Raw genomic sequence first — 25,041 nt, 5'->3', positions numbered from 1 at the left:
AACCATTGCAGTCTGTCAGTCTTATAATGGAGGTAAATGGGAATCATGGCTAAAACATACAATAATAGAAAAAAAAACCATACATACACAAACAAAACCAAATTAAACCCTGCTGTTCGTGACAGACATTAATGGCTAAAGACACAAAACAATCGGCCTGTGCAAGAAACAGAAAAGTATTTAAATAGTTGTTTTACCTCTGAAGCACTGCAATACCTGAACTGTATGAGCAGCTCCTCAAAACACAGCCTGCGCGTGAGGCATCTTCTTCTTCTTGCTGATCCGCCTTAAAGCAAGTGTTTTGAGGGTTTAATTTGGTTTTGTTTGTGTATGTTTTTGTTTTTATATTTTTATTTTAGTGTATGTTTTAGCAGTGATTCCCATCCACTTACAGTATAAGAGTAATAAACTACAACAGTTTGACTTAAAAATCTTGATTTGTGCTCTACTAAAGAAACAAATTCACCTACATCTTGGATGCCCTGGGGGTAAGCTGATAAACAACACATTTTCATTTTTGGGTGAATTATTCCTTTAAAGGGGTGATTGATTGCGATTTCATTTTTTAAATGTTAGTTAGTTTGTAATGTTGCTGTTTGGGCATAAACAGTATCTCCAAAGTTGCAGCGCTGAAAGTTCAATGCGAATGGAGGTATCGCCTTTTACAATTCTGGCAGTTTAATGCCTACAAAAAAACAGCTGGTAAGGGACTACAATGAGCTTCTTCCCAGGTCCGTTACGTCATGAAACCAGATAAACCCTGCCCTTGCCATGTTGTGCTGCTTTAGAGAAGACAAAGAGAAAAATAGGGATGCACGTAAAAATCTTTTCATATATAAATCGAGATTCTGTCTTCTACGATTCTAATGGATTCACAAGTTTCAAAACCAATGTTCTAAATCAGGGGTTCTCAATCCTGTTCCTCGCGTCACCATGCTCTGCATTTCTCTCTCTCTCTCTCTCTCTCTCTCTCTCATTCAGATCGTCAGATCAGCTCCAACAAACTGTTCCTTTATACACTTATTTTCACATAGCAATGAGAAACATTATACATGGAAGCGCATACGGTTGCTGTGCTGTATTAAAGCTTTAATTAGAATAAAACCATACAATAAAAGCTAACAGAAGCAGTAGCATTTTCAAACAACAGCGTATCTAAAAGTATGAGACGACCACTAACAAACATAGCATTAAGAGCCGTGCTTGCACAGGTTCTGTGCAATCCTCTTCATTAATATTCTCTGCATCTCATCTCAATTAATAAGCAATATAGAGAATATCATTGTTTACAATACAACCAAAGGACATTCTATACTTGAGAGGTGGGATGTTCAGATGTCCTATAGATGCGGTTTAGCAAATCACAACACACTGAGCTACCTGACCAATCTCAGCCCATCATGTATTTCTGAGGGAGGGGCTTCATAATAACAGGAAATAATCAAGGCCTATGTCAGAGAAGGGACAGATCAGTGTGGAATATGGGTAAATTATGTGTTTTTCCTTCCATAAAAGGAAGCAGGAACACATGTTAGACTGCACCATATGAACACAATCAAGCCTAGAAAAAAAAACTGTCAACCACCCCTTTAATTCAACTCAGTCGGCCTACACAGCATGAGACAAGGGACTGTTGTGTATGTTTTCTGAAACATGGCTGAACGACAATATCCTGGACTCGGATACGGTTTAACCTGCTACTGAGTGAACAGAGATACAGCACTGTCTGGTAAGACAGCCACTGGGGGTGGCTTGTGTGTGTACGTCAACAAATAGTGTAGTGTAGAGTAGTGCTGTGGTAGTGATAAAACACTGTTCATCGCTGGTGGAGCTCATGTTTGTAAAGTGTCGACTGTTCTATCTGCCACGGGAGTTCACAGCCATTGTTATTGCCACAGTTTACATTACCCCATGTGCAAACGCCAAGGATGCAAGCTGTACAGTGCCATCAGCGAACAACAAATAATCCTGACGGTTTTTCAGAAAAGCCAGTGACTTCAACCTTGCTAACTTAAAGACAGTTCTGCCAAAGTTCTACCAACATGTGAACTTGCAACTAGGGGAAAAAAGACACTGTACTTTGCCTACACAACAGAAAAGAATGCATACAAGGCGGTACTCCACCCCCACCTTGGGTACTCAGATCACATCTCTGTTATGCTAATTCCAGCATACACACTACTTCTGAAACTCGCTTCGGAAAACCGGTTCACAATACTCATCACAATATGGCCAGATTATGCTTCTTCAACACTACAGGACTGCTTTCAACGCATAGACTGGAACATGTGTAAAAGGCAGCCACCTGCAACAACCACACAGACCTGCAGGAGTACACTGAAACAGTGAGTGCTTATGTCAAAAAGTCAACCTGTCTTCCAACCAATAGGCCGGTAAAGGTTGTTTGTCCAAATCCCTGAAAAACCACCCATCGGAGTGTATACTTTTTCATATTAATGTTTTGTACTCTTTTATTTGTGCTGTATTTGGGTTTTCTGTTGCTCCGTTTGTCTCTGTCCCAAATGGCACACTCCAGACTTGTTGACTTCCTCAGAGTCCACATTTGGATGATGTCATGTAGTGCAGACCTATAGGGCCCTTGGTGCGAGTCCACGAGGGCGCATTGAGAGGTATTTTTGGGACAGACTCGATCGGCAAGCCGGAAATAACGGTCTGGTCTGGTTGTTTTTGCCTATGCCACCTGGGCATTAGACAATATTTACATGCTTACTTAAATAATGTATACAGTTTTAATAATACATAATGTTCCATTTGACCTAAGATTAAAATTTTAACACATAATAAACGTGTGTGAGTTTCAGATAATTTTACAGGTTTAAATATAAATACTAGGTTTACATATGACTCAGTAAAGCCCTGACATTCGGTTCTATTTATTAATTATTTATAATGAATCATAATGCGATCATATTATTCAAAGCGCTATTATTATGTTTGAGATATCAACCACCTGTCGATGAACATAATGTTTGTATAAACTGTAGGTAACAACTGGTAAAATGTACACCTAGGTCATTAAAAACCGTAATGATACCTACACTTAAATATTTTCTTCTCAGCCAAGTCGTCAATTGCTCTTGAGCGAAATCCTCCCATCTGTTGTCTGATTGGCATTTCGCAAGGATTCCTGGGTAGTTAAAGTGTGCGTAGCATGCATTTATGCGGGCTTCGCGGAAGACCGATTCAAGGGTACAAAGAGGGCACTGCTGAGCACACTTCAGAGCATTAAAATGCTGAATGGGACGGCCTACTGACTCGTAGTCTCGGTGAGCACTCGCAATTTAAGTCCACAAGACAGAAAGTCCACATGAAGTGCACCATTTGGGACAGGGCCTTCGTAGAGCATTGCATTATACAATTATATGTAATCATATGTTCGATCCCAGAGAATGCACATGCTCATAAAATGTATATGCTCCATAAATCATAACTTTGCATGATTTCTGTAAGGGGTAGGTTTAGGCCTGGGGTTGGGTATGGTCATTCGAATGAATAGGCCACCTTATAAAATATGTGTGCTGTGTATGCTGTGAGATTGGTGTAAAACGTCCACACACTGCATTTAAATAAACACGTATTTTGATTGGTATTATTTTTATGCCCGCTAAAAGGCGCTTAACTTTAAAATGCAAATATAGGTTGTAATAAGGTGCTTGCACAAACAACCTATATGGTCGTTTTTTGTTGGAAAACAGGCTCCAAAATGTGCATTGATGATGTGACAGTCACCAAGACCGTCACCGCACATGCAAACCAGAAGCCGTGGATGTCAGATGAGGTTCGTGGGCTGCTAAAGACCAGAGATGAAGAATTCAGATCAGGAGATAGAGCAGGCCTCAAAACAGCAAGAGCCAATCTGTCCTGTGGCATCAAAAATGCTAAACGGTCATATGCTCAAAAAATCAACAATCACTTCACAGACAGCAGAAACACATGGAGCCTGTGGCAAGCCATTCAGACCATCACTGACTACAAGCCCCCACCACAGGCCTGAGATATTGAAACATCCCTCCCGACACTACTGACAATCTTGACACTGCTGACCAATGACTGCACTGCCAAGTGCAGCTCCAACAACATCATCAAGTTTGCAGATGACACAACTGTGGTCGGTCTCATCAGCAACAGTGATGAAATGCACTACAGCGAGGAAGTGGCTGAATGGTGTGACACTAACAACCTGTCCCTCAATGTGAGAAAAACAAAGAAGGTTATGAAGAACTTCAGGAGAAACTCTTGACCATCGACAACTCGACTGTGAAGAGAGTCAGCTGCATTAAGTTCCTAGGGGTGCACATCACATAGGATCTCACCATGACCACCAACACTATGTCACTCTCCAAGAAGCCACAACAGTACCTACATTTTCTTCGCTGGTTGAAAAGGAAAAGTGATCACAGCTGCAAAAAAAATAAAAAAGACTCTCATGCTCATGAACTACAAATCATCTTGCACTGTTCCCCAGCCAGTTGCTTTACTTACAATGTTTCTTTTTGCGCATGTACCGTATTATGTGAAGCATAGTTTGTATTTGTTTAGTTTATGTATAGACAAACATTTATATATAGTATATTTATAGTCAAAATCTGTCAGTAGGTTAGTTGTGTATAGGTACATTATTTATGTGACGCATTCATATAGTTTGTATTATTATTATTTTTGTTCATGTATAGGCAAACTTTATATGTAGTATATTTATAGTCAAAATCTGTCAGTAGGTTAGATGTGTATAGGTTTATACTGTTTTACGTCATTGTTGTATGTCTGTATTTATGTAGCACTGTGGTTCTGTGAGGCACGCCATTTCATTCCACTGTATGTCAACACATGTAGCGCAATGACAATAAAGCTCGACTTGATCTTGAACTGAATCAGTTCTACAGAACTACCTAAGTAGTCTTCATTTGATAGTGTTTTACTGTTACTCAAGTAATTATTATCATCATAACTTTTACTTCTACTTACGGAAGTTCTAAGCGGCCATGCATTATAATTTTTTACTTTTTGTTTTCTCGTTATAACGACTTATTTTTCTCGTTATCTCGACATAACGAAAGTTTGTTTTCTCGTTATAACGACATGACAGTTTTACTGTTGCTATAGTAACGAACTCAACTTTGACAGGCATCTGATGGACAACCATGCAGATGCTCTTACTGTAGCCTTTCAGCAAATTTTGCTTCGCCTAGGTAATAACGTCTACAATACTGTACATAAATAAAGGCTGATCAATCACTGTTGATTTTTCCGGAGACAGTACAAAGAACATTTTGTTTTTTTGTAATTAACATGTTTAAATGGCAACACCGCGAAATTAGAGCTGCTTGGATTAAACTCACTTTTAATTTTCCCTTTATTTGAAATAAAATTATATATAATTTGTAATTTGTAGTAGTCATTATATGATGTGGCAGATATCATGTGTGTTACAAGCTTCTGTTTGAAAAGAGCGTTCATGTGTACATGTAGCCTAGTGTATGTGTGTGTGTGTGTAGAAAAAAACCATTACAACATTACAGAACAAAACTGAATTAAATTAGCCTATGGATTATACATATACATCAGATTTCTCATCAATATGGTTAACAATAAAGATTAGTAATAAGGAAAAGAAGCACATCAGCCTACATCGTTAAATCCCGTCCTACTGTAGACAAACAGAATACAGTGACGTCAACCTTGGTTTTAATAAGCAGTTATTTTATGACACAGAACGCGTTGGTGAAACTCATGCATCTAGCAGGAACTTAATACACAAAATATTCATATTGATTCAAGCATTTAACATTTATGAATTAATTAAATGTCAGCAATGAACAAGACTGCACAAATTATAGCGATCATGAGGAAGTACAGTAAAGTGGATAGTATACAACACCCCATCAGTTATATTCAGGTCTATAGTGCCACCTGCTGGCGCAGTTTTGTAACTTATTAGAGAAAACTTTTTTTTAAACTTATTAAAAAAAAGTCGTTATAACGAGAAAACGAACTTCGTTATGTCGAGAAAACGAGAAAATTAAGTTGTTATAATGAGAAAACTAACTTCGTTATGTCGAGATAACAAGAAAATTAAGTCGTTATAACGAGAAAACGACCTTCGTTATGTCGAGATAACGACAAAATGAAGTCGTTATAATGAGAAAACAAGAAGAAAAAAAATTATAATGCATGGCCGCTTAGAACTTCCGTATCTACTTGTAATTGAGTTCAGTATTTGGTTACTCTGCCCACGTCTGTGCACATAAGATGACTAATTTTATGTGGCTCAGAAACATTTTTCTGAAAGTGAGGCAAAACATTACATAATTCGGGGCCAGGATCCTTTTTATCAAGAGGAGTTTTCCTTATCAGCAAGCTGATCAGCTTGTGTGACAGTTGTTTGTGTATGCTTCCTGGCTGGAAGAGTGCATATATGCAATTTATATACAATTCTCAATTATTTTAAAGAAATTAAAGTGTTTGGTGTTGTCTGATTACACATGTAATAAAGTCAAAAACTCCTTGATCACAGGAAGAAGGAGGCGGGACTGTGGATCATTCAAATCAAGACTTTAATACCAAAATAAACCCAAACAGCGTGACAGCCCCTCGCGGACGACTGTCGCTCACAAACACAAAACAAATCCCAGGCCTGGTCCTCTCTCGTCCTTCATTGTCGTCGCTCCTCCTTTGTATCCTTCCGATCTCCTCCGTGGGACTCGAGACCAGTGAGGACAGCAGGAGTCGCTCATTTCCAATCACTCCACCGGCTTCGCTCAAACAAAGTTCCCACGGCTTTCGGCCCCACCCCACCCCATTCATCACGATACACTAACTGGGCGCTGTATTAGGTACATTAGGTGCTTGTACCGGGTTGGACCTTCTTTTGAATTTAGAACTGGCACACAGTAGATTCAACAAGGTGCTGGAAACATTCCACATAGATGTTGGTCCATATTGACATGATAACATTGCACAATTCCTGTAGATTTGTCCATCCATGATGCAAATCTCCCATTCCATCACATCCCAAAAGCTGCTCTATTGGACTGAGATCTGGTGACTGTGGAGGTCATTTGAGTAAAGTGAACTCACTGTCATGTTCAAGAAACCAGTCTGAGATGATTTGAGCTTTGTGACATGGTGCATTATCCTGCTGGGAGTAGCCAACACAAGATGGGTACACTGTAGTCATAAAGGGATGGACATGGTCAGCAACTATACTCAGGCTGTGGCATTTAAACAATGCACATTTGGTATTAAGTGGCCCAAATTATACCAAAAAAATTCCCTCATAAATGTAATGTAATTATCTCTTTACATTTTCTTTTTTCATGTAGCTAATTTTCAGTTTCCTAAATGCATGCTTAAACAAATGTTATGAATGCTTTCTTCTTCTTCACATCAGGGTTTGCTGGCACTCCCGGTTACCTGTCCCCTGAAGTCTTACGGAAAGACCCCTATGGAAAAGCTGTAGACCTGTGGGCATGTGGTTAGTTTTTTCATATTTCTGCATCAAACATTGATACATTTCAGTGTTGTATGTGTGTTAAGTTGTGCCTTTAACCCCGTTACGCTATGATTTTGTTCTTTCATACAACCAGAGGTTACCCGTATTCTGTAGTTGCATTCACATAAATGCCAGATAGCTCCGGAAAAGATAACACAAATGAGTTATCATCAGAAATGTGATTGCTATTGTACTCAACATAAAGCACCACTCTTTCATTTTGTGTAGCAACAGTATACAGTGACATTTTAGAGAATAGTATTTTCCCAATTTGTGACAACAGTTTGAGCCGTTTCTTTTCTGTTCTGGGATGACAACAGCCGTGTGCACAAAGTGAGATCCATTAAGAAATGGTTTACTGAGTCTGGTGTGGAACACTTTTGTTTTTTGCCATCATCAAGTCAATCACATAAACCCAGCATTAGAGCCTTGATCCTCTAAATGGGAGCAAATCTCTGCAGTCATATTATATATTTAGAAGAGCAGATTGGAAGCTGTTAGGACAGACCAGCTCACTATTAATGCACATGTTAAATGCAGGGTTGCTACTGTAGCTCCCAGAAAAAAATTAAATTCCAACCCAAAGTCTACTGACTGAGCTCACTGTAGTTTGAGGGTTACAAATAGGGATGAGACTGTAACAGTTTGAGAAAAACCATGATAAAATTCCCAGAAGTTAGTATTACCATTTAATGTTTTAATTATCATTAAAACTGTATTAGATTACTGAGATTTTGAAAAAAAAGTTAGCAGCAGTCTCAAGCAAGTATTTTGTGTGAAACTATGGTGGAATGGAGTGACGGGTTTTACAGAGGGAAATTATATTAATTAAAGTATGAATTAATTATATGAATGTATCTCTGAAGGGAACCAACTGCCTTCAGAAAAGTTTTGATGCCATTACCTTTTCATCTTCCCTCTGTATATATATGTGTTTAAAAGTGCAGCAGTTTATAGCGGTTAGTGTGGAAAAGGTTCTATTACTGCTGTTCCATAAGCGCCACCTGTTGGCAGACAGTGGATTTACATTTTCAGTTAGCCTGTCTGCAGTATTTGTTCAGAAAAATGCAAAAATCTGAACAAATTGTTAAGTACTGTTGTAAAGTTTAATCGTTTGATGAAAAATAAGCTAGTGTGCATTCTAATGATCTATATTTGCACTGAGTGGCGTCTGTACTGCCCGGTCAGAGAGCACCTGTCCATCAAAAGCTCACTATCCAATCAGAGGAGATCACTGTTAAGCCCGCCCCCACGAGAGGTTTGTGTCAAAACACCAAACGAAAAACTGTAAAACGTAAGCGAAATCTGTGGCAATTAATTCAGAATCCACGATTAGCGAAAACAAATCTTTGAATAACATTAACAAAGAATGAAGCATATTTGAAGAGACTTTTCAATTTGTGCGTATGAGTTCATTTTTTTTTTTTTCGTTTTCATTGTTTTTTTTCTTCTTTTGTAATGGCATATTTTTGATAGTTTCTGAAAAAGTTACATTCAGTTTTATAAAGTTTCGTTCATTATTATTGAAACAAATGTTATTCCATACTTACACATTAACATATCATAATATATATATATATATATATATATATATATAGGCTATATTACATATTGTAATATTATATAATGTTGTGCGCTATCTGAAGGCTCGCTGAAGTGAACTAACCCTGTAACAGAAGCTGCTCCGGAGCAGGTTATGTTCAGAGAGTGAGTTGCTATGACAACTAACATACCCTGAAAGTTACCTCCATTTTTGGAACTGAAATTTGAGGTTATCCGCATACTTACTCTTAAACATACCCGGGTATGTCACATAACCTGCTTTCTGGAATACCCCACTGATGTGTTTTATTTGTTGTTGTTGTTATTATTGGGGTCGTTACCAATTTTGAATGTTAAAATAGGGGGTCGCCTGAAAAAAAAAAGAAAAAAAAAAGTTGGGAACCACAGCAATAAAGGGCCATAAAATAAAAGTTTTTATACATTTATGTCTTTTATTTTAAAGATCAAAACACATTAGTAAAAAGGATCTATTTTTATTTTCATCTCTGTTTACAGAGAAATGTTATAGCAGCCATGGAACATTATGAAAGTAGCCCAACCTTCAACTCTGTAATCTTTCCTGTGAATGCATTTTCAAAACGTCTTTCTTTATTTGTACAAATCCAATTGTACACGTAAGTAAATAAACAAAAAAAAAAAAAAAATCCTAACCCATCCATCTCAATTCCCCTTTAGGTGTGATTCTCTACATCCTGCTGGTTGGATACCCACCTTTTTGGGATGAAGACCAACATAGACTCTATCAGCAAATTAAAGCTGGTGCCTATGATGTTAGTTTAAACATCCTTCATATAATATTGATGATAATGCCAGAAGTGCCGATAGATCTCTGATTCACACTTGGATCGCTATGTTGCACCCATTAGTTTCCTTCACCTGAGTGGGACACAGTCACCCCTGAGGCGAAGGATCTGATTAATAAGATGCTGACCATCAACCCATCTAAACGCATCACTGCTGCGGAGGCACTCAAGCACCCATGGATCTCAGTGAGTTTACAACTGAAATGTCATTTCTATCCTTCCATCGGTACTTTAGAACATATATACATGTTTTGTCTTAGGACCTTGAATTCAGTTAATTTAGACAGCAAATGAATTAGTACATCAAGTTCAGAGCAAGAAATCAGGTATCATCGATTAACTATGAACGGAACTGAACAATAGATTGCAAAAAGTTTACAGCACAGCTATAATGATAATGAAACAATAACATTCGAAATGATTTTTCCCATCCGATGAACATTAAAAGCAGTAAAAGTCTATTAGAATCCATCCTGCTTTTATAGAGCTCAAACATTTAAAGCAGCAAACGACAAAACTGCAGAGCTCGCTTATAATACACAGAACATTATCGTGCATTGGCTTGGATGCTAATATAGTTATCATTATAATTATCTTTATCATTTCATTCTTTGTATGAACAGGCCTTTTCTGTACACATTAATTTACTTCATGTTTCATAAACCATGTACTTAAGTAAATATTTTCAGACCTTTTTTTAGCATTTTGACAGAAAGGAAGATCTAAAGGGAATGTTTATTCGATTATTAATTCCATGTTCTTTTATTATAAAGATTTTTGATGTTTTCGGAAATGGCTGCAGATTCTCCAAATTCTCCAAATAACATTTGGTTTCAACTCTGTTTGCTTTTAGCATCGCTCCACTGTTGCATCCTGCATGCACAGACAGGAGACTGTTGAATGCTTGAAGAAGTTCAATGCTAGAAGAAAGCTCAAGGTAAGTTTGTATAAGGCTGTGATAAGCTCTCATGTGTGTTGCACACTTTACTTTTTATAAATGATGGGTGAAAATCAGGCTATTCGGAGTCCTTAACAATCACAGTTATAAACCGTTCTGAACTGAAAACAGGAATGCATTTTGAATTATAATTCAGTTCCGGAATTTTAATTGAGGTAGCAAACAAAACTCATTTTGAATTTGAGTGTTTGAAGTAGAAATAAAAATGTATTATTTCTTTTAAACTAGAAAAGACCAACTTTGAGTGTTGGTTTTATTCAACGCTATCTCACGACTAATTTGTACGTATTTTACGAGGTGGCTTATCCGTACTAATTTGTAAGACCTCATTCGTACGATTTTATATGACCCCAGTGACAGTTAGGTTTAGGAGCGGGGTTAGGTTTAGGTCATTCGTACAAATTAATACGAATTGTGTACCTCGTAAAATACGTACGATTTGGCAACAATCGTATGAATTTGTACGAGTGTGGTCGTACGAATTCATACGAATAAGCCACCTTGTGAAAAATGTACGACTTGCTGTGAGATCGGGTTGGTTTTATTAGTGAAATAAAACATTTATGGATCAAGGTTAAAGAATACATAATTTTCCTGAATGAATTACCAGTGTTAAATTTTTTTAATTGCAGTTGTTTAATTCCTTTTCCTGTCATTACATTTAAACTTCCTGTGGAGCAAATTCAATTCAAATTCCAACTAATAATCTAAAAGGGAGCCAGTTCATAAATTCTGTATTTTGCATAACAATACACCATTGTTACTGAGAAAAACTGGCTAAAAACATCTTCTACGTGTTTTATTTTTTATTTTTCAGGGTGCTATTCTCACTACTATGCTGGTCACCAGAAACTTCTCAGGTAACTCTATTCTATTTATATTTTCTGCTGTATCTTTTTCAACCCGATGTGAAAATCTGCACGAGTACAGTATGTCTTGATCAGGACCCACAGATTATTTTACACTGGAGCTGTTTGGATTCATGGTGTTTGAGGCGTGAAGTTTCTGAAAAGTTGTCGTTGACCGCTCTAATGAAAGATGATTAAAGCTTGAGTCTGGCATTTGCAAGCATTTGGAAATTTGATCAAATTCAAATTCAAATCATTGGCATGGCTATGTCATCCTACCAAATTTAGCCCAAGAAGAGTTGGGCAAAATAATGTGAACATTCATTATTCTAGGGGTTAAGATTATTTGTAGGCTATGATTAAAAAAACAAACATTGTTATTATCTTTTATACAGATTAGTTTATGTTGTGTTTAGTACAAGTGGCCTGTCAAATTTTGTCAGAACAAATCATGAAAGCCTGTTTAGACCGAGAGTTTTAACCCTTAAAGCCCTGTTGTTTAGAGTTAAGAACAACAATCTTGATGATTATGACTGCAGACAAAAAGCATTGCAAGACTTCAACAGCGAAGAAGAATAGAGGGCGAAAACTGAACTGAATGATCGTCAAACACTAAGATGGATTGTGTCTAAATAACACTGCAAACGTCAAAATTCACTGTGAAGACCACAACAACTGTCCACAGAGAAAAGAAAGAGCTGCAATTGTTAAAAATTTTTTCTCAGAAACCAAGGCTAATGTGTGAAAAACATGGAACCTGGACTGCCAGAACACCAAAAACAAATCAGCTGACTTGAATATTATATATTCACATATAGAAGAATGAGAAGCTGATGCTACGCGATGGATTAGGGTTGTGGGGTAGATGCACGCGAATCCTGCATATAATATGCATGCTAAAGTCCATTTTTGTGTATCAGTACCACAAGGTTTCTTGTGTTTTTTTTTTTTTTTTTTTTTTTCTATTTATATGCTTTTTTTATTAGACTGGGCTTACAGTTGATACAGGTGACCTCTGGTGGTGATATGACAGTTCAACAGTTATAACTCACAACAGATCCTAGATGGAGCTGTATAATAAGTTGTATAATAAGCAAGAATGGACATGAGTTGATCAATTAAATATAACTATTAAATTATTAATAATGAAAATAACAATATTAACAATAAAATAAAATAAAAATACATATATAATTGTATTCTCATTTTTTTACAATTGAGCATAATTGTATTATTATCCTATGATGAATGAACTCTTTCAGCGCCCCAGTTGCTCCAGAAGACACTGAACTGAGCATGTGTGAACCGAGCTCTTGAAAGAAGGGGCCAAATTAACATTTGTATGGTTCCTCATGGTTTATGTAAATTAGTTTACTCACTTAATATGCATTACATAAGTAAAACGTCCATGTTTCCCATCATTTTTAAGTGCTTTAATAATGTAATTGTGTATATGTGATGTTATTGCGAAATTATCCTACATAAATCGACTAGTGAATCGGTTAGAACCAGTTTGAAGAACCAGTCTGTTTGAGTCTTAAAGGGAAGATTGTTGTAAATAATGTTCAGTTTCTCATAGGCAGATCCTTTCATGTCACAAGGTCTCAATATATAATCAAGGACCATGGTTTCAACTAAAAATCATCATCATCAAAAAAAAAAGAGTTAGAAAATTAACTTTCCCAAAGATACAAACTCACAACAATGATTCCTTAATCCGAGCCTATTTGGAAACTATTTTCTTTTTTAAGAATTTGGTTGCTTGTGTATATGTCATGTGGGTGGGGGTCTGTAAAAGGTCAGATTAAAATAGATTGCTCCACCTGTTCAAGTGTAGCAGCCGTAGATTTTGCACAGGCCATTCTATCACTCCCAAAAACTCTTGATCATTTATCACATCCTGACTATTTTTACCCGCTGCGGTAACTCTCCACTAACTACTCTAAGATAATGTCCAGCGGAAACATTCTGGCTTGAGTCAACAGTGCACTTTTAGGTTTTAGTGCTGTCTCTGTCCATTATTATTGGAAGGTTTAAATTGTGATACAGGTCAAGTGTAATACTTAGATCAAGACTTCACACTGTTTAGAGTGCCTGCACTTTTTACACACATGAAGTAGCAAAGTAAAAAAATAAATAAACAAAAGTAAGGAAATATTCATTCCGTAATAGGTTTTTTTTATTTTATTTTGTGTGTTTTATTTTTATGTATTGTCAAAAAATAACTTATTTTGGCTATCATGAGTCTTTTATTTTTGGACTAAATCATATTTGTGTGCTTTTTTTTTTTTCATTTCGTTAAAACACTTTATATTAAGTGGCTTTAACTACTATGTACTTAAATTAATAAGTTGGTGCAATGCCCCTATTGTGTACATTTACATGCTTTTACATTGTACTTTGTACGTCTGTAATTAATTTCTGTAATTACATTTATAATTACACTGTTAACCCATCCCTCACACCTTAACCCACCCTTAACCTTACCCATACCACCAAACCGGTCCCTAACCTTACCCCTATCCCACCTCAATAGCAGAAAAAGTGTTTTTTTTGCAAGACAATATGAACACAATAAGTACATAATAGTTAAGGCCAGTTAATATAAAGTGGGACGCATATTTTTAAATATTTGATATTCTCTCCCTGTTCCTGCTTGTTGGTTTAGAGAAGCTTTTAAGAGTGAAGCGTTCCCGGAGTGTGGGAGTATGTGATTATGTATGCTGGAAACTCCCAGGACCTATTTTAGAAAGTCAAAAGATCCTCCAGAGCCAAAATCCATCTGGAGAGCTGAGCTGTGCTATGCCCCTCACTGTGCTTTTCTGGGCTTTTGTGCCCTTTCTTATAGCAATTTCACTCTTTTTCTTCATCTCTCATTCAGGAGGAAAGAGTGGGGTCAGCAAGAAGACAGATGGTGTGAAGGTAGGATGGAAATCAGATATTCACTGTTTAGATAATTGATACAAATAATGATTTTAATTGATCCTGTTTGAATTTAAGTCTATAATTTGCACACTGCAAACTTTATTTTGTATATTATGTTATATTAAGGTCTGTCAAGTGATCAAAATTATATTTTTCTAATTAATTACATGATGTGCCAGTTAATTAAATTAATTGCACATCAATTTTGGCTGGGAAATTGCCCTCCAAAAAATAGTAATTATTGTTTTAGATGAGTAAAGCATTGAATATGCATTACAAAAAGTAACTTTAGAAAGAAATGTTTTGATTCAGCATTGTATAAATAATGATAATAAATGTCAATGTTTTAATGAATATTTTAATATTAAATGATTTTATAAAAAATTATGAAACTTAAACTACCACTAGGTAGCCGCAAGTCACAGACTTAATAAACGAGTCATTCATTCAACCGATTCGTTCAAACATTTGATTAGTTTACAAATTAAGCAAGTGAACGTCTTTATGAATGGCACGTGAATCATTAGCTCACTTGATTCTTTCAGAAACATGGATTCATTCAGTAAGTAAACGTTGTTGCGTGTTGCTCAGAGAACCAACAATTTTACTGTTACTTCATTTGGAACAATTTTCTTTAGCAAAATTTAACAAAATATGATATAAATGCATAGACATATATAAGCTACAAAAGTTAATCAGTGAGTGAGTGCTTGCTCTTTTTCTTTTGTGATTTACATCATCGACGGACTGCAGCATGTTTCACTTTAAAAGCAGCACTGTCTCTTTAAAGCCTGATCTGATCCACTTCCGGTTTTCTCCCAACTCTTTACGGTCATTTAGGACTGTCTAACTCAAACTGTAACAAAAACGGGCATTTTGGCATAATTGTCTGTGTTTTTGTCATAGACTGTATAAAACCGCGTCAAAAAGAACTCACTGCGCTTCTCACGCTACTGGCTCACTGTCTGAAGCTGCTTTCTGTGCGCATGCTACTGAGCTTTTTCTGACAAATAATAATTTTATTAAAGGGGGGGTAAAATGATCGTTTTCACTCAATATCTTGTTAATCTTGAGTACCTATAGAGTAGTACTGAATCCTTCATAACTCCAAAAAGTCTTTTTATATTATTAAGTTTTATTATATTCATAAGAGAAAGATAGTCTGTACCGATTTTTCCCGGAAAAACACGACCGCCTGGAGGCGTGACGTGTGGGCGGAGCTAAAGAATCACGAGCGCCAGTAGGCTTTTGCGTTGAGAGCGTTTGGAAGCTGTGACACCGTGAGGACAAAACCAACCAAAACAAACCATGGCTTACAGTCAGATTCAGCGTATATTTATGATCCAGAATCAGATCCAGAGGCTGAAATTTAACAAGAGCAGCATCAGCAATCAGTCTCTATGTGGTATGTACTGAAACTGTATATATTTGCTTAGCGGTTTTGGAAAGTTCCACTTTGTCGTCTTTTTTTTTTTTTTTTTTTTTAAGCTGTACATGTGGAAAGTGCAGTTTGATGACAACATCACATGTTGTTTACTTGATGTGCTTACACGCCGATAGCTAAGTTAACAACACAGAGATATTTGAAGCAGTTTTACTCACCGTCTGCGGTTCCAACACACGATTGTGACCCTTTTTCGTTGGGATTGCATCATCCTTAAGAAATAAACGATGTGCAAATCCGGCGTCAAACTGGGCCTTGTTTGTAAAACAAGCATCTTCGAAATGCAGGGAACAAACACAAACACTTGCACAACTCCATTGATGCTCTGTAAAAATAAACTCCATCCACTGGTCCCTTAATGCTGTTTCTCTTTTGGTAATCTGTGCAGGGTTGTCTCGCCCTGGCAACCAAAAACACACTCCTTTTGTGACATTTCGCGACGCTCTCGCTCTGCCTCTGATCAGTGAATGTCTGTGCTCTCAGTGCTCTGCTATACGGGAGCGCGCGCTCTTCCGGCAGACGTGCTTCAGGGCCCATATAAGGAAATTCGGCTCCATCTAACGTCACACAGAGCCATACTCGAAAAAAACTTTCCAAAACTTGTGACAAACCGGAAGGAGTATTTTTGGAACAGAAATACTCCTTCAAACGTACAACTTAATTTTTGAAACTTTGTCCATGTTTAGCATGGGAATCCAACTCTTTAACAGTGTAAAAAACTCATGAAATAGCATTTCACCCCCCCTTTAAGCACAAACACTGAAACTGATTGAGAACTTCAAATATCAGACTCGCAGTAAACAAATCAAATGTAATTAAATGGACATAGCAGAAGATCAAAGAAAGAATTATAACCACTCAGACTCGTTGCTTATTAAGCAAGAAACTAACACCAACAATAACATCAAAATCATTTAATACAATGTATAACATGGAATATACTGCAGTAGATGTTGATTTCACATGCTGGAAATTGTAATATTTGGGATAAATATTGGTATAGTTCTTGCAAAATGTATAATTATATAAATTCTCCATACAGCTTGTGCTATATTAAGTATTTAAATCCATACAATCATCCCCGGAACAGACTGAAATATAAGTCATTAGTCACTGAAAATCTCCAGAATTACTGATCTGATTAGTCTCGATCGGTGGTCAGTAAACTACTGTGAAACTAGTTTTTCTTGAGACAGGTAGGTTTGTACAATAAGTGCTTTCTGAAGTCTTATAAGCCAGGCAAGGAATAAAACACAAAATTTAAGGAGGATTGTATTTGAGAAGGACTGTAGACTGTTGATGCAGGAACTCTTCCACAGCACATACAGTGTTCAGAATCCCAGCTGTTCCTCTCATCGCCCTCTGTCCATCTCACAATGTTTGTTCCTGTCTAACCTCTTCTCATTTTTCTTCTAGAAAAGGAAGTCCAGTTCCAGCACCCAGCTGATGGTGAGTGTGAAACAGGCTCCATCCTGTTGACAATCTGCCACAAACTGGCAACCCAACAATGAGTAAAACATGGCTGCCATGGAGCTGGACTTTCTTTTTGCTGTTGTTGATGTTACATCACATTTGTAAAGTTGATAGAAATCTGACTCCTTTATTGTTGCAGGACCGAAACTGCTGACTTAAAGTCCTCTGATTTTCACCAATTCTTTCTTTCTCAAAGGCACAGGAGAAAATAGCCGGTCAACTCTGATCACGCTTTCTGTGATCTTGGCTTTGAAACTAACAATACAAATCCTGAATCTCAATGTGTCATTTGTAGGAATCATCAGAAAGTACCAACACCACAATTGAGGATGAGGACACTAGAGGTGAGACTGATTTCTGATGCTAGGGATTCAGAGCACTTCACATTTACTCCAGTTTCTGACACAACTTAGCAGTAGCTCCCTGTCAACACTGTGTTCATCTGAATTAAAGGGAGGAAAATGTGCTGTTCATTTACACAGAGCACAGAACGGTTCATTCTGATGTTATTTTTATTTACCATTATTTGTTACACAATTAATTATTTAACAGTATAAGTGATTCTCAAAGAAAATGAGAATTAAAAGTGACAACTGTATAGTCAAATCTACCAGTCTATGTGTATCTAAAAAGTATTAAATGTGTATCTCTCTGCTTTGCAGCAAGGAAGCAAGAAATCATCAAAGTAACTGAGCAACTCATTGAAGCCATCAGCAATGGAGATTTTGAGAATTACACGTGAGTTTGGGGACCATTTTATTTTCATCCAGTCTTTCACCTCCCACATTTGCTAAATATGAATGTACTGTAGTGGACTGGCGACGGTTTTGACACTTTTTTGCTTTATCATCTGTAAAGGCCTGTTCAAGGATGATAACTTTTACTAATTGTTCTTGTTATATGAGAATAGGGGAGTCCACACCACAACGATTACACAAATAATGACAGACAGGCATTATATTATTGGAATCATTTTCAGAGCAATTGTTTTCCAGCTGATGAGTGATAAAAACATTGACAGCCAACCTACGTATAAAGAGTTCAAGCATTTAAAGCAGCAGACAACATAACTGCAGTGCCTGCTTATAATAAACAGAATGTTATGTGTGGATGCAGATATTGTTATTGTTCTTTGTATGAACAGGCATTACTTCAATAGATGTTTTGCACACCAAGTTAATGGTGAAGTGACTAAATGGCTGATAGTCATTATAATGATCTGATTCAGCATGATCCAAGAAATCCATTGAGCCATTGTGATTTTAGGACAAACAGTCTTTTGAACAGTAGATGACGCTGTCATAAAACTTGCAGATGGAGCAGATGGCCTCCTGTCATGTCTATCAGGGAACGAGTTATCATTCCAGATATTCCTCATAGGAAGCTTGTTCATTTCGGCTTCTCCTCTCAATCTGAATGCTGGTGTCTCCTATAGGCTGATTATAAAATGACATTTTAAAGAGCTCCTCAACCAGTTATCATCATAAGAATTCATATTTCCTAGGATCAATAATACGATTAAAGCATGTATATATCACCATCCTGGAATGCAATAAAGAATTTATCTCTGGAAAACAACATGTCAAGGTATTTGAAGACAAATTAGTTAATGTCAAGACTACATTAAATATGATATACTATGTTTGTGTGCAGGAAGATGTGTGATCCCAGTGTTACAGCGTTTGAGCCTGAGGCCCTGGGAAACCTGGTAGAGGGGCTGGATTTCCATCGCTTCTACTTTGAAAACTGTAAGATGCAACTTGTACCTGTATTCTAAATCAGAAACATTCTGCCTAGTTCAATTTTACCTCAAGATTTTTATCATGCTGATTGAAAAAGAGCATGCATGGTTTACATGCCTGCTGTGATTCAAATAGTGCATATTGTCTGATCCATAATATGTGGTGTTTCTAATTTGTCAAAGCAGAATGTTATGTGGTTTAATTGTGACATCCAGACAAAGATTTAGAATCAGTTTGTTCAAAGTACAAAAATACCCACCCCCTGTATCTTGGCAACTGTACACTTTGACTGCGACCTTGTATTTTGGACATATTAAACCATGCAAACCATTTAGCGAAATATAATCCTAAATTGGTAAGACAATGCTGTGGGGTAAATTGAGCCAGCATTTTAATTTATCCGACCATAAGGCACTGAGGTTAAGTGAAATCTCTGAAGTATAAACTGGTACTTTAATGTGATATTACACAGCTGGTAAATAAGTCATATTGAAGCCTATTTTTCCACTTGAGAGTCCATTTTTATTAGCCTACAAAAAAAATCTGATTACTCAATTGTCAAAATAATCACTTGATTACCTGATCACCAAAATAATCTTTAGTTACAGCCCTAGATTAGTTAAAACACTTCAAATTACATCTGCAATGTTTTGTATTTTGTGATTAAAATGCAAATAATTTCTTAAAAATAGTATTCAAATATTGCCACATTCTAGTGTTTTGTCATACCCCTTGTGTCCATGTGTGATGTAGCTCATAATTTTCCAAGTGTATGTTATAGCTTTTATTCTTCAGGTCGATCATTTAGGCCCGATCCATGAAAAAAATAAAAAATAAATAAACAAAAAAAAATTAGTTTGAATAAGGAAAGCGATAACTTTGCCATAGTATCCTTTCAAATGTTTAAGTTGCCACGGTCATTGCATGATTTGCATGTGCTGAATTTTATTTGTACCATTGTTTTTTTAGTTTATTTATTAGAATTTGAAAGATAATAATATATGGCTTGATAATTGAGATCTTTTCGATTTTAGTCCCTGAAAACAAAAAAGGAGCACTTGAAAAGTCCTTGAAAGTCATAGAATTTAACTTTGTTTTATCTGTACGAACACGGTTTAAAATTTCACATGGGTTTGAATCAGATTCAGTCAGATGCTCAGTTAACAGTCAGATGCTGCGGCTTACCCTTTGACTCGGGTAAACTTACCCCTAACCTGGGGTAAATTGATCCATGGGAACACTTTTTTTAATAAGCCATATTTTAGAACCCTTTGTCATACTGTAGATGCGTTCTGATCATTAAAAATGTTTCCTGAAATAATTGTAGATAATTTCATTGGCCTCATTTTCCCTCATCTTAAGGACTACATTATAAAAAAATGGCTCTTTTTACCCCACTCTGCCATAATGCATCACCATTTGTTGAGTCATAGTAGCCATTTATTTCTTAGATTAAACTCACCACATCTAAACCAAAGATATTTGTTAAATTACACATTTTTTTTTAAAATAGACATTTATTATAACTAACATAAATGACTGTTATGCACTCTTAGAAAAGTAAAAAAAATATATAAATAATAAAGCTCAGTGTGCAGTTAATGTGTAGGAGTTTCTTTTTTTCACTATTTTTTACTGCATTAAATTGTATTGTATTCAATTATTTATTGCATTTTGTTTTAGCATCTGCCTTTTTTATTATTGTGCTGATGATTCTGTAGTTTTAGAGTTAATGGAAAACATGCTGAAAAAAATTGCAGTAGAAATAATTTTCACTTAGAAAACGTTAATAAACATCAATTAATTAAAAATAAAATGCAAGTAACATTTAATCATTGACCTATAGATATTTTGAAGTAACAAGACTGTAATACCGTTGTTTTCTTGTAAAAAGCTCTTCAATAACCTTTTTATCTGTGTACTGGTAATTTGTCTGGTTAATGGAAGATGACTTCAGAGTCCTTTTAGGCAAGCTGTATTTTTTCAATCTTTTCACACATCAAAGTTCTGCGTTGAAAGGTAGCGCATTGTACCACTATCCCAAATAATAAAAATGTATTCTAAGAATCTTTTGCTGATGTTCCCATAATTTTTTTTTCTTCAAATGCTTTAAAAACTTTTTTTTTTCTAGGTTATCTGAATGTAAGAGGAAACATTATCAGAATGTTCAATTTTTGTTCATTTTGCAAACATTATTGGAACATTACTTTGAATTGTTTTTCGAAATAAGTAGTAAATAGTGCACCATTTAAAAAACATTAGATAAAAATTTTATTAAAAAAGTGTTTAATTAACTCTTTCCCCACAAGCATTTTTTTTTTTTTTTAATTTGCCAGCCACCGCCAGCGATTTTGATGATTTTCACAAAAATGTGATGGCCTACAGTATATTTTGCTGTGTGAATATTTGAATATGCAAAACACCAAAATAAAGATCAGAGCCTATACTTTTAAACAAAAATAATGTGCTTTATTCTAGCTTAAAGTATTATTTTTTTATCGACATTATAATATATTCAGTACGATTATCAAAGCATAAATCCATGTGTGTTTTTGTTCGGGAGGTTTTGTACTCGTTCAGGAGGTGTGTTATAGTGCCCCCGAGTGTATAACAGTGAAAACACAAACGAAAACGTTGTCTTCTAAAAGATGACATCAATGGTGGGTAAAGAGTTAATGATGTTTTGTGCTAACATTATGAGAACATTATTCAAGACCCGCTAATGGTGAACAAATGCTCTGTTAACGTTACTGCAAGGACGTTTGCTCCTTACATTAAGAGAACCATGCCAGACCTTCCCTGTCTGCTAGGATTGCAACACCTCTCTAGCAACCTAAATATTTGTGAAAATGTGAATTTTGTGTTTTATAAATTTTTTTGACAGTGTGGTCAAAGAACAGCAAGCCGGTTCACACCACCATTCTGAACCCTCATATCCACCTGATCGGCGAGGACGCCGCCTGCATTGCCTACATTCGTATCACGCAGTATCTGGACACAAATGGAATGCCATGCACTGCCCAGTCAGAGGAGACACGGATCTGGTATCGTAAAGACGGCAAGTGGCAGATAGTCCACTTCCATCGCTCAGGCTCTCCATCTGCCATCACTAAATAAGAGACTCAGGTAATAAATCGAAAAATGAATGATCATTTATTATTATGCACAAATATGATGTATGCAGAGACAGATTAAACAAGTAATAAATGTAACCATATTTCTTAAAACTTTATATTATTTTTTTTTTTAAAACTTTAAGATGACAGTATTTTGTAATTTACTTTTTTCAAAACTCTTCATACAGTGTCAGCTAAACTGTAGATTTTTTTTTTTTTTTCAGTACAAAAAGCATTTAAGATATTTCAAATGACATGAATTATTTTCTCACTCAAACACAACCACTGCCAAACCTCTACAGGTCCATTTGGACATACATACTGCTAAGCTTAAGTTCAAAACCTTACATAGCAGTTTGCTACAATTTTACAGTAACATATACAATGCAAATCTTTGCCCTTAGCTACTTATAGTTCATGCTATCAAACAGATCTTCTACACACTCGAGCTCTGAGAATCATTTAACTCAGACATGAAGAATTCAGTGAGAACAGCTACACAAAGACCAGTCCAATTTGTGAATTAACCATTCAGTGCAATTTGTGAACATACAAATGTGTTCCCACTAAGGGCACACGGTAATGAAGAAGAAAAAATAGGATAAAGATTATTGTGCTCTCTGTGTTGCACTCTCCTGAAAAACATTTACCCTCTCCTGTCAGAGTTCTGACAAACTGTACTTTGAGTTCAATTTTAGTAAAGTCAGATAAAAAATTAAAAAAAAAAAGTAAAAACTTTTTTTATTTTTATCTGTACTTTATCATAGTAAAAAATTAATTTTGGCTGACCAATAAAAGGTGTATTTATTTAATCTGGGACAGTACACATTAATGATACATAATTAATGTACAGTAAAATGTGAAAGATTTATCTGAGGTGGCTAATTTTCATGCATAGTCCCTCTCCCGGGACAGATTGATATTTAAAGAAAAGAATCGTATAGTGCTACGTGAATACAACATTTTTAACACTAAAATCCCTTAAAAACAAAAAAAAAAAGTTTGAAAAGTTTTAGAAAAACCACAGTGACGTTTTGTATCATTTAATTCTGGTGGGAGTCTATTCCAGTCGAAAGATAACATACCCTTTGCCCACCAAAGCCGATGTTGTTCTGAGTGGCTTTGAGGGCAATGCCGGGGCCTTCAGAGACGCGCGCCGGGGGACATATAGCTCGCGAGCGTCTGTTCTACCTGGGGCATCGCTCTGTAACCGTGCTCTCCCATCCCCACCACATTTCCATAATAGTCAGATGAGGGCATGTAGAGGCGGGCAAAGAATAGAAAAATTAACCTCCTCGGAGGAAGAGAGGCGGAGTGTCGACCCCTCTCCCTGAGTGGAAGGAACCGCTGAGCATGCTTCCGACTCTAGGGATTGGGTGCCGGATCTGGCGGAAGTGGAAGGAGATAGGGAATGGCCTGTCTCCATTACCTCCACCAAATCCACTTGTGAACCCCACGAGCGCATCCGCCAGTCTGCCTTGGCAGAAGCGGGACCAGCACCGCGGGGAACGCTGGCGAAGGCCCCCTCCTCGAAGAGGGCCCTCCGGGAACGAAGCAGCCGCACCGACATACGCTCACAGTGCGGGCAGTCGCCCCCCCTCGAGAGCCGACTCAGCGTGCTTCGAACCCAGGCAAACCAGGCACAGGCTGTGTGTATCCCCACCCATTATATATTGCGGACAGGGAGGAAAACACAACCTATAACGCGATTTGGAATCGCCATCAGAATGCTTAACTTTCGCCTTGCTCTTAGGCATGTCTAGGATCTCTAACTGGACAGACAACAGTTAATAAGACTCACAAGACAAACAACTGACATTCACACACAGAGCGCTTGCTGAAAGACGCGAAGCTGATGCCAGCTGTGCGGCATGTGCTCTTATAGCTTCCTGGTCGCTTACGTCACCCCGCCTGTGACGTCACGCTCTTCCATTGGACTGATTACAAATGATATTCAGAGTCGCTCACGCTGGGCGCGTTCCCCAAAGCGCATTTGACGCAGCTTGAGTTCCTGAAGAGGAACCAATAAAACCCATTACAAATAAGGCATTTGTTGCATCCAGTGGGGACATAATTACTGATTATAATGATTTATACTGTGTTTTTAAGCATTGCGTTGTGTATCACGCTGCATAAACAAAACCATGTCTGCATTTGTGATCTGAGAATCAACAAACAAGCCTTTTCTACTGCTCAAAACTCGCATTTGAATCAACATTGGCAAATTATTTAAATATAAATGATGTACTTACAGGCTGTGAGTCAGAAGCGAAAGACTGTCCTTGCAATGTTTGAACTGCCCAGCTTTACAAAATTAGCATTTGTGCCACAGACGCATTGCAGGCTACTAGTTCAGGAAACAGTCCTCATCCTCCATAACATGCTTAGCACACATCTGAATGTTTGGTTTGGACTTTTCTGGAACAGTGTTGAAATACAACTAAACCACTGACTTCTAGTCTTGTCCTCTTTTGGAAGGCCAAACAGGTAGTTTCGCTTTCACATTGAAACACAGAGACAACAGAGAGAATAAGTTGCCTTGTTTCTTTGTGTTAACATTTGGGCAGTGTTATGCAATTCTTCCCACATAGTAAAGTTTTTAAAATCAAAAAAAAAAAAAAAACGACTACGCCACCTGGGTAATTTCTTCACCCAG

General features: G+C 36.8%; 1 protein-coding gene across 2 annotated transcripts in view; it reads left to right on the top strand.

The window, feature by feature from the left end:
* The window catches only part of LOC113063851 (calcium/calmodulin-dependent protein kinase type II subunit alpha), a 47,792-nt gene that overhangs the window by 17,656 nt on the left and 5,095 nt on the right, over window positions 1–25,041 (top strand). Inside the window, exons 8-18 of one of the 2 annotated variants that reach the window (XM_026234244.1) lie at window positions 7,412–7,495; window positions 9,752–9,846; window positions 9,943–10,065; window positions 10,733–10,816; window positions 11,655–11,697; window positions 14,567–14,607; window positions 17,471–17,503; window positions 17,823–17,871; window positions 18,190–18,265; window positions 19,181–19,275; window positions 22,154–22,395. In XM_026234244.1, the coding sequence (XP_026090029.1) occupies window positions 7,412–7,495; window positions 9,752–9,846; window positions 9,943–10,065; window positions 10,733–10,816; window positions 11,655–11,697; window positions 14,567–14,607; window positions 17,471–17,503; window positions 17,823–17,871; window positions 18,190–18,265; window positions 19,181–19,275; window positions 22,154–22,386 (956 nt within the window). In that variant the 3' untranslated portion in view covers window positions 22,387–22,395. The remainder of the gene's footprint in view (window positions 1–7,411; window positions 7,496–9,751; window positions 9,847–9,942; window positions 10,066–10,732; window positions 10,817–11,654; window positions 11,698–14,566; window positions 14,608–17,470; window positions 17,504–17,822; window positions 17,872–18,189; window positions 18,266–19,180; window positions 19,276–22,153; window positions 22,396–25,041) is intronic. The other variant, XM_026234245.1, reaches the window with a different exon arrangement.

The sequence above is a fragment of the Carassius auratus genome, chromosome 46, assembly GCF_003368295.1.
Source record: "Carassius auratus strain Wakin chromosome 46, ASM336829v1, whole genome shotgun sequence".
Taxonomy (NCBI): domain Eukaryota; kingdom Metazoa; phylum Chordata; class Actinopteri; order Cypriniformes; family Cyprinidae; genus Carassius; species Carassius auratus.
Note: the sequence above shows the minus strand (reverse complement) of the source record. Positions and strands in the feature narration are given on the sequence as shown.